General features: G+C 36.1%; 1 protein-coding gene across 13 annotated transcripts in view; it reads left to right on the top strand.

The window, feature by feature from the left end:
* Nucleotides 1-11,518, top strand: part of LOC106880921 (uncharacterized) — an 83,373-nt gene that overhangs the window by 51,376 nt on the left and 20,479 nt on the right. For all 13 annotated transcript variants that reach the window (XM_089359443.1, XM_089359444.1, XM_052971491.2 and 10 more), the window contains 2 exons: nt 8,241-8,306; nt 9,997-10,043. In XM_089359443.1, the coding sequence (XP_089215569.1) occupies nt 8,241-8,306; nt 9,997-10,043 (113 nt within the window). The remainder of the gene's footprint in view (nt 1-8,240; nt 8,307-9,996; nt 10,044-11,518) is intronic.

Raw genomic sequence — 11,518 nt, forward strand, 5'->3', positions numbered from 1 at the left:
GGAGCCACACCCCCGCTATCCTCTCAACATGTAAATGTTCAAATTTCTAAAAGTCTTACTTATGTAGAAAAACGCATGGAACATAAAGAGTAAAAGTCATCATTATTTAATGTCAGCATTTCCTTGCTTCAGATGAAATTTATTGAATCAGATTTTCTATGGCAGGATGCCCTTCTTGTCATCAACTCTCACCTGTTTCCAAGCAAGGTGATATTTCCCCATGGCCAGACCTCTTTTTCACAGGAGACTGGACATGATCAACATTCATTTGTATGATGGTGATGCTCATTACAACCATCGTGTGATGGTTAGACAAGGGGACACACACACAACAGGCTTTTCTCAGTTTCTGTTTACCAGATTCACTCACAAGGCTTTGGTCACCCCATGGCTATAGTAGAAGACACTTGCCCAAGGTACTCCACAGTGAGACTGAACCAAAGATCATATGGTTGGGAAGCAAGCTTCTCAATCACACAGCCACACCTGTAAAACAGAAAAAGAAACTTAGTCCAATTAGTGTTTTTTTTTTTTATGTGCATTTGTCACTGATCAGTTAACCTTTTTCCTTTTACTTGTATATTTTGTCAGAGACATCTAAGAAATAAGTATCTAAAATGATTATCAAACAATATTGCACAGTTTTGATTTATTTCTTTCGAAACATTTAATGATGTTAATACTAACTATATTTTGGATTTGAATTTTTGTGCTGAGGTCGATGATCATGCTTTGAGCAAGTGAGACATTGACATCACATATCAAGACAAGTGGCGAAACATGTTAAGCTGTGACCTTTTGTGCATCAACTTATTTCACTCCCACACCTTTTTAGCCTCTTGTTGAGCTATTCAGCTGTTGTTACAACTTTCTGCCATCAACTACATACGATAACATTGTTCCATTACCTCAACAATGTGTTGCTACTGCACACTGTGGTCTACAAGGAAACAGAACAGTCCATTCCGTAGAAAAGTTATTTTTTAGTCACTAACTAGTACAATGATGTGTGAATTTGACCTAAAATCTAATCTTGAGTCAGCTCTTAAATATTATTATAAGCTTTCAGTAAAGTATGTTACAGGAGTGCTATTCAGAAGCACAACTTTCTGAAGGCAATTTGCCAAACTTACTATGAACCAGTTTGTATGTGTTGACTTCTGAGTTTTGAGACAAAGAAACTTTATTTGTATGATTAATTTATTTTTGGAACAACTTAAAGCTATAGGCTAACTTAGCATGCAGAAGGAAGTTGTCAGAACCATTTAGATCACTGGTCTCTGCACTTTCCCATGACCTTATGATCTAGCTTGGAGATAGACCATTATTACTATTCCAGCATAGAATTAATTTACTTGGTTGTGTAATCATCTTTAGACTATCACATCAACTATTGATGGACTAGATGTTAGAAACATCTATTTGATTCACCATCATTGTTTGGTAGTAGAGCTGGTCATATCTGCTTAAGCACATCTCTGGCATGGACAATTTATTTGATTAGCATTTCATGAGTGGCTATCCTGTCTTCATTGGGAGGCATGTTCTGATAAGGTTTTAAAAATGTTTTAATCTTGATTAAAATGTAGTACAGAAATTTGGTAACTACACTGTTAGGATCAAGTGACTTACTGCCAATTGGTTCAGTGGTTATCGACATGAAATTTGCCAGGTCTACTGTCATTTGGTACACCTACGCAGTTGTTTCAATTCTTTACAACCAGGATCACCTTAACTTATGCTTTCTGTGTAATCAGTTTAAAGACGTTTTAGGCTTTAAGGTAAATACGAGATGACTGGAAAAATTGCCTTTCGTGATAATAAAGGATGAGCACTTTCATTAACAAAAGTAACATTGGCACTATACGTCTATCAGGCTTCTGAGAGAAAGGTGGTGAGGGCACAACATACTAACTCTAGCAGTGCTTGAACTTATGACCTTAGTCAGCCTCCACCTTAGCTTCAAGGCTTATTACCAAAATGGAAATTATTCTATAAATATAGAACCTGTAAACTACGAAACGCAGATGGACCCAAAGAAGACCTGGAGTAGGGAGTGCATGTCATTGAGGTTTGCAAACCTAACTGATTGATTGGTTAAAGCGTTAATGAATTGGCTAATAATAATAATAATAAGTGAAATAGAACCAGTGCATATGTTTATTATTGGCATAATGACCCACCCAAGATACAGCAAAATTATTCTAATTTTCATATCCAGTATTCTAAATTATTTTTCTATATTTCTTTATTCACATTTAGATATTTATCTCAGATTTCCTACTATGATTTTGCTTAATCACAGTTTCCCAGTGTGACTTGTACTTAATCCTGTTGTTTCATTTATTAGTAATTTAACTTCTTTTGTATCTTTTATACTTTTGCACACACCAGAATTCTTTGTTCATTGTACTCATAAATATATCTCTTGGCATTCAACCATTATGTCTATGTATTTGGTTATGTCAAAGCTATTTCTGGTTGACTTGGCTGGCTAGCTGACTTGTTATTGCTGCTAGTGTTGTAGTGGTGGTTGTTGTTGTTAATGAGGATTCTAACTAGTAGCTGCTTACAACAGCTAACTGCATGTCTTGCATGCCATTACAGTAGGGGACTTTTAAGAAACATTTTTGTTGTTTTTTGTTTTTAAACTAGGAAAACAAATTTTGTCATATGAATGGCTTAACTACAAATGTCTTGTAACTTTACACATCATTCTTACTACATGTTATTCGAGAAGACATAGCAGGTGCAAATATTGATTTCTTAAGTTGCGAGGCCTTAGGTTTATATAGGCAGAAATAAGATCAGGACATTCATCCTGTTGTCAAGGGCATTAGTAACAACATAAGATGAAGTTGAGTAGTTGTAGATGTAAGTCAAAATGGATCACATTTGGCTTGCTGGTTATTTAGCTTTACTCCAAGACACCCACAAATTGCTATAAATATTGAATATGAACCAAATAATTTTTTTTTATTTCTTTTTCCCCCTCTGATAATATAAATTAAATGAGTTTCTAAACTTCTCTACTCCTATTATTGAGTTCTTAGTATTTAATCAAAGTTTTTACTTTTAACATCAGTTAATGCACTTACTTAAGCCCTTTGACCTTCAAAAAAAGCTGCTGGCCTTGTGCCAAAATTTTGAAACTGATACAATAGTAACTTAATGTGCAGGTATGGTGGCTTAATAAGTTCACTTTCAAGCTACAGGGTTTTCAACTCATTCCCACTGTGTGCCACTCTGGACATGTGCCTTCTACTGTCGCCCATGGTCAACCAGTGCTTTGTGGATGTACTTGGTAGATAAAAACTGCCTGCAAGCGTATTTTTCTCTCTCAATGCTTGACAACTGGTGTTAGTTTGTTTATATCCTCATAACTTAGTGGTTCAATAAGAGATGACTCATAAAGTGCCAGGTTTAAAATATGTACTGAAGTTGATCAACAAAACTCTTCAAGGTTGCCCCAGTATAACCACAGTCCATAACAAACCACTAAAAGAACAAAGCAAATATAACAGATTTCAAGACAGCCATTATTTTTAAAATAAGATTTTAAAAATTTGCTGATGGATTGTAGGTATCTCTTCTATTCTTTTACCTGTTTCAGCCATTGGACTGTGGCCATGCTGGAGCTCTACACAGAAAAGTTTTTAGTGGTACAAATTGATCTCCAGTTCTTTTTTTTTTAAGCCTGGTACTTATTCTGTCAGTCTCTATTGTTGAACCCACTAAATTACAGTTAAACAAATGGATACCAGTTGTCAGGCAGTGAAGGGGTAGAACACACACACACAAGTTTTCCAAATTCACTCTCAGAGCATTGTTTAGCCTGGGGTTATAGTAGATGCTTACCCAAGGTGCCATGCAGCAGGCCTGAATCTGAAACTATGGTTGCAAAGCAAGCTTCTTAAAATTGCACAGCTAAGCCTGCATTTAAAAAGAAAGAAAAAAAAAAAAGCAAAAGACAAAAGTGCACTCACTTAGGCAGTTTGAACCTGCAACGCTCGGATTACTCTCTAACTCATAAGTCTGACGCTCTTTCAACTGAGCAATTTTAGTGGTAGAACTAGAATAACTGAAACTGTAGTCAACATGGTCGAGAAAGAATGGTTTAGTGTTAGTTAGGACATTACAGAGAGAGAGAGAGAGAGAGAGAGAGAGAGAGAGAGAGTTAATAGAATTGTGGTCAAATCTTTGATTAGTGGGAGGGAACTTATTTTTGCCTACCAGCCAGATTGACATTTGAAAAGGACATACTACAAGTTAAAAATTGGAAAAATGTTTAATAGTTTTAAAAGGGCTAGTCTTTGTTGATCTAAAATATCATCTGGAATGTTTTTCAATTAAAAAAAAAAAGCAGTTTGTGGCTAGTTTAAGTAAAGAAGGGTAGCATCTGTGACCTTTTCCCAGAGTTGCTGGTACTGGTAGGAGGGAAGGAACAAGTTATCTTCAGACCAAAGAACTGACCCCCCCCCCTCCCAAATCTTTACAAAAGAGTGGGCTTCACTAACGGTGCCTAAGAGCTACTTAGTGGTGTTAAAGCAGGCAACGGATTAAGCCTACCTTTTGTAACTAGTTGCTCCAGACTCCCACATAGTTTGTGTTTGCTGAAATGTCACTCTCAAAGCTTGGTTGAAACCATAGGGAAAGGATGATTTAAACTCAATTGCAATGTGATCAAACTGAAAAACCTGTAGTTGCAAAGTTAACTTCTTAACCACACAGCCGTTTCTGCACCCATATACTCCAGAGAAAAGATCTCCAATATTAATTTCCTACATTGGAACAAGATCAGGAATTTGTAGGGAAAGAATATTAATCAATTGAATTAACCATCACCCCCACCCACCTGGTGCATTACTAATTCTCATTTCATCAGCAAAGAGAGATAAAAAATGGCTAGCCCCAGCAAGACTTGATTTTGAGATGTAATTAAATATTATAAAGCATATTATCTGCTATTTGACCATTTCTGCTCCCCATTATTTTCATATTGATAAAATAATTCGAACGAAGCAAATTCTGGTCCATAGTTATTTACACAGTTCCAATATTTTTTAATTTGTTAGTGTTGAAACACTCCTTGCAGCCAATGAAACCAACTTTGTTGATATCCTCAAAGGATATACTGGAGTTGTTTTTATTTTACTGTTTTACATCCATTTATCTTTTTTTCTGACTGGCAATCAATCTTATCAATCTCACCCAATCCCATTGAGGTGGACTAATCCCATTGAAGTCAACTTTGTCTTTCACACTTCTGGGATTGGTTAAGTACCTGTCTAGGATTTTGCACTGGTGAAATGATTAATGCATTGGCTGGGATGCTTTGCAGTATATGTTCTGGCTCTTTACAGTCTAAGTTCAAATCCCACAGTGGCCTACTTAGGTGGGTGACTTAATCTAGTCCATGGTTTAGCACCCCCACCCCCACCACCTATATTGTCCAGTGGAATTGACTCTGTTGCAAGCATTCAGGCCTGGTCTTCACTTAAATAGCCCCATTTGAGCGTGATCGTTACCAGTGTCGCCTTACTGGCACTTGTGCCGGTGGCACGTTAGAAAATCATTCGAGGGAGGTTGTTGCTAGTGCCGCTGGACTGGCTCCTGTGCAGGTGGCATGTTAAAAACACTATTTTGAGCGTGGCTGTTGCCAGTACCGTGTGACTGGCCCTCACGCCGGTGGTACATAAAAGCACCCACTACACTCTTGGAGTGGTTGGCGTTAGGAAGGGCACCCAGCTGTAGAAACTCTGCCAGATCAGATTGGTGCCTGGTGCAGCCATCCGGTTCACCAGTCCTCAGTCAAATCGTCCAACCCATGCTAGCATGGAAAGTGGACGTTAAACAATGATGATGTTTATATATATATATATATATATATATATATATATGGATAATAGAATCAATAAAGAGAGTGAACTTGTCATGGGAAGCTCCAACATTTTGGACAGGATCCTTCTGCATGGAAAAGTTGACAGAAATAAATGAGACAGCAGAATTTTACATCCTCTAAGTTTTTTTTTTTTTTTTTGTAAAAAAAACCCTGTTAAATATTGAATTCTTTTCTTTCTTTTGAAAATATATTACATTTGAATTAATGCATTATAATAGAACTAAAATGAAAACAAAATATCTCCTGCTGTTGAATCATCCTCACATTCTATTTCTCATTTGAAAAACCTCCTACTTCAGCATTATTCCTCTTAATGGCAGTGAACAAACATATGAGTAAATACGAACTATTGTTATTGTTGAGTATTTAATTAAATCCATTTGCATTTTCAGTTTAAATTTCACTGGAGCCGACTTTGCTTTTTTTTTTTTTTAAATTTTTTTTTTTAATAAATTATAAATTCAGTAAAATAATTATCAGTCAAGTGTTGGCATTGATTTAATCTGCTGTTCTCTGTCCCAATATCTATGACCTTGGGCTGTAGATGGCAACCAACAATTTGTGAGACTAAACACCTCCATTACTTCAATGGCCTCTGCTCCTCAGAATTAGCTATTTGCATATTAGCATCTGACTCATTTATTTCTCTTCCTTGCTACCAGTTCTGTTTTTTTTCTCCTGCCAGTATTGTCACCAATCAAAGGCGGTGAGCTGGCAGAATCGTTAGCACGCCGGGCGAAATGCTTAGCAGTATTTTGTCTCTCTACATTCTGAGTTCAAATTCCGCCGAGGTCAACTTTGCCTTTCATCCTTTCGGGGTCGATAAATTAAGTACCAGTTGCATACTGGAGTCGATCTAATCAACTGGCTCCCTCCCCCAAAACTTTGGGCCTTGTGCCTAGAGTTGAAAAGAATATATGCACCAATCACTACCTTATACTTTTTTTAGTCCTTGTACTATGCATGGCCATGTTGGGGCACCACCTTCAAGGGTTTAGTCAAACTCCCCTCCCCCTCAATACTTAAAAAAAAAAAATTCTGGTACTTATTCTCAATCTCTTTAGTCAGACTACTAAATTACAGGGTCGTAAACAACCCAACACCAGTTGTCAAGTGGTGGGGTACAAAGACCTGCATGCATGCACACAGCTTCTGTTTACTAAATTCCTTCACAAGGCATTGGTTGATCCGGGATTATAGCAAAAGACACTTGCCCAAGATGCTGCACTGAGGGACTGAACCTGAAACCATGTGGTTGCAAAGCAAACTTCTTAACCACACAGCCATGCCTTTCCAATCTTACCTCTGTGTTTTTTTTCCTCCTCTTTAGGCGTCAACTTGGAGCTATCTGGTCTCATACATTCCTTCTACACAGGAATTCCCATCCCTCTCATCTCTGCTCCTCCTCATCACCCTTGTTGTGTTCCAACACCCCAAGCCCTGAATTGCTCACTAAATTCAGTCTTTCTTTCTCAGAATTTGGTACCTTGGAATTCTCTCCTTGCTCATATTCTTGCATGTGTTGGCTTACAAAGGTTCAGCAGGAAAAATGAACGGCATTAATATCACCAGTTTAGTAGAGTCTTGCAAAGATCATAGATGCTGTCCCTCCTGTCTGACCCTGCAAGTTATGGAAGAAGATTTTGGACAAAGTGTTTAGTACAGCCTGGGTGAAGGAAAGCTGCAGATAGTGATGGAAGAATACATTGAATAAAGCTCAGATAGAGATGGAGTTATTAGTTCAGTCTGAGAACCAGAAGCCAATGCTATCATTTCATTTAACATATTAAGATGGCAATTGGTATATGTTTTATTCAGACATATTTAGTAGGACTGTAGGTCCTTTATACTAGAGTAATACCACTGAGATTATAAGCAGTGTGTTATTATTATTATTATTATTATTATAAAAAATCCCTTCCATTCTCAATAGAATCACTTCAGTGTAGAAACTGTTGATGTAGGAGTTGGTCTTATATAAATTTCATTTAGCTATAGGTCGCTGTCAAAATGAATTTAGCCTATTTTTGGTTGACTAGTTAGCTGAAAGATACAAATCTGATATTTCTTGGTCAGTTGGAATGGTTAACAACATTTTTTTTTAATGCTTCACCATTAAAAAATATTGATTTTACTAGCAATTCATAGTTAATGATATGCCTAGAGGGAAATTTATGAACGTCAAGGTATGTATTGCAAACAAATCACCCAACCAGTTCATGTAGTAATATAAATTACTACATGAAACTTTTCACTTAAGGCTTTTATATTTTTGTCATTAAATTTCTATACAGTGATTGAATATTTAAATGCCTTTATCTTTCGTTTTCTTTTACAGATATGCAGATTTTGTTGGCATAGAATAAGAACAGATGAAAATGGGTTGTGTCCTGCATGTAGGAAGGTATGTTGCTCTCTTTCTCTCTGTAAAACTAAACTGTCATTAGCAGTGTTCACCTAATCATTGATTTACTTGATTTCCTTGCTGCTACTACTTTGGTTAAAGACAGCAATAAATTGATTGTGACCAGTGCCAGACAAGTGTCAACTCTGACCAATTAATTACTTTGGCACTTAGTGATAAAGTCCTCTACTACGTTCTATATTGGAAGGTTGTTGACTCTTATTTATTTCTAACATTCTATTAGCTGTTAACAACCTGAGTATAATCATTGAAACAACCTGGTTTCATTGAGTCTTGTTTCAAAAACAAATTCTTTGTTATTTCTAGTCCAGTTTCTTTGCTGCTTTGACATTATTTATGAGGCTAAATGAGTTCTTTAATCCTTTAGCATTTAAACCGGCCATATCCAGCTTAAATATTCTACATGTGTTACATTCAAGCCAGCTATGTCTTGCCTATCAAACCTAAGAGGTGAGTGGGTTAGGGTATTGGACTCATAATTGTAAGATTGTGGTTTCGATTCCTGGACCAGATGACGCATTGTCTTTGAGTAAAAAAACTTCATTTCACGTTGCTCCAGTACACTCAGCTGGCAAAAATGAGTAATCCTGTGGTGGACCAGGCACATCAGTGTATCTCTGGGTAAGGGGACTTAATTTTATATCTATCTATCGCGGGTGTTATGTTCCAAAACCCCCGCAGTAGCTGAAAATCCACAAAGTAGAAACAGTCCGCTTTCCATGATGGCATGGGTTGGACGGTTTGACTGAGGACTAGCGAGCCAGATGGCTGCACCTGGCTCCAATCTGATCTGGCAAGGTTTCTCCAGCTGGATGCCCTTCCTAATGCCAACCACTCCAAGAGTGTAGTGGGTGTTTTTTACGTGCCACTGGCACAAGGGCCAGTCAGGAGGTACTGGCAACGGCCACGCTCAAATGGTGTTTTTTACGTGCCACCACGGCACTGACAACGGCCTCGCTCGAATGTTGTTCACATGCCACTATAAATGCAGAACAACACCACAGAGGAATTGACATAAGTTTAGATAATAAACCATGATAGGTGAACCGTGATATGGCAAGCAAGGGATTACTGTGTGTCTATATATATATATATATATATATATATATATACAAGAAGAAGGGCAGGGAATCGTCAATTAGTAATAGAATTAATAATTAACAATTTTGCCAAGTAGTTCAGTATGAAAAAAACCTTTATCGGTAAAATCATTTATCATCGTAAATGATATATATATATATATATATATATATATATATATATATATATATGTGCATGTGTGTATATATATGTGTGTATATATATGTGCATGTGTGTATATATATGGGCATGTGTGTATATATATGTGTATATATATATATATATCTCAAGTTTATCAAACAAAGGAGAGAGGAGGAGGGGTGATTGTTAAAATTCAAGTTGGGGGAAAGTTCTTTATGTAATTGACTAGCGCTTAGTCCAGGGAAAGATTTCCTTCACCTCAGCTTTAAAGAAATTAGATTAATGTTATGGACTCTTTAAATGCTTACTGTTTTGATTTTCTGATTTTCTTTCTCTCTTTAATGTGTGTGTGTGTGTGTGTATGTATATATATATATATATATATATATATATATATATATAAACAAGATTTATTAAATGCATACCAAACTTCAAAATCTTATTTCAGCAATACCCTGAAGACCCTGCAGAATTCAAACCACTCACAGAGGATGAGTAAGTAATGTTCAGAATTATGGAATATTTATTGATGATAAAAAATTTCAAGAGAATTGTATAAATCTTTATTCACCTGTATTGTTACAATTGCCAGCGATGGGTTGGTTACCCTTAAAGTATACTCTCTCTCTCTATCTCTCTTGATCTGGAATCAAATGATGGAAAACTTCTATTTTGACATTGAAATATAAAAAGATTGATCTAAGACCACTGTCTTAGTGTCTCCCTATTTAGGATGGAATTCTTGTTTGGAAGAATTTCAAATGGAAATTACCAATCGGAATGAAATGTTTGTACATAAGGAGCTCAATAAAGTTGTTCGGAATTTCCATGGTGTTTTGTCGAGAGATAATTGCTAAGATAGCTTAGAGGTTATGTGAGAAGCTATTGACTAAAGCATTTCTAGAAACGGCATTGTACTGATGTTGTATACTGCATTGACTGTTGGCTACCCTAATACTTAAACATCTTTCTTGAAGAGTTTACTCTAACATTTAAGATTTGTGTTTATTTTATTTTCACATGGCTTTTTACGTATTTGCTTATGTGCCTACATTGGACACCACTTGGTTTCCAAGGCAGATGAAATAATTTTACTATTGTAACTTTAATTTCAAGTACTGTAGACATTTCAGTTGTTCATAAAGGTTTATTTAGATATATTTAGCTAGCCTGAAATTTTCATTTTAGGTATTTTCCCTCGTGTTTGTTTAAAAATCACAGATTATGTTTTTTTAATTATTTAAACCATTTTTTTTTTATATTGTGAATCAAAATTATTTTAGACACCATTACTTTAATCTTCGTAGAGCATCAATCTCAAAATAAGAGTTGCGGATATCTATATCCTTTGTGTGTGTGTGTGTGTTCTGATAGAGAAAATGTCACCACACCCAACAATCCTAACTAACCTACTTTATGTTAGCACTATGCAATGGTAGCAAAAGTGGCTTGATTAGTTGATTGTCCTAACTTTTAAGACAATCATGTTAATTAAGGCAATTTATTTTATCATAGCAGTCTTTCAAAATGCCATTTACTTTTCATTGTTATGATCATAAAAATAGCAATAGATGGAAACTTTCTAAGCCATTGATATTTCTTGACACTGCACAACGAAAACCCTTTCTGAGTCATTTTGAAATTTTCAGCATTTAAAAAAAAAATGGCTTCAAATAAATAGCAAAGTGACTCTAGAGAAACACAGCTAGACTGACTATAGACATGCATTTTGAATGGATTGCTTTGCATCTTGGGCAAGTATCTTCTACAATATCTGGGGGCTAGCCAAACTGGATTTGCAAAATGAAAATTGAAAGAAACTGATTGGGTTTTTTTTTCTCTTTTTTTTTTTGTTTTGGTGTTTCCTTGTCATTGCATGGTAGATGTAAGCTTGCATCATCATCATCATCATCATCCTCGTGGTGTCATTCATTTTTTCAGTCTGCTTAGAAGGAAATATTACCTTGCTT

Source organism: Octopus bimaculoides, chromosome 11, assembly GCF_046866305.1.
Source record: "Octopus bimaculoides isolate indiv1 chromosome 11, ASM4686630v1, whole genome shotgun sequence".
Classification (NCBI taxonomy): Eukaryota; Metazoa; Mollusca; class Cephalopoda; order Octopoda; family Octopodidae; genus Octopus; species Octopus bimaculoides.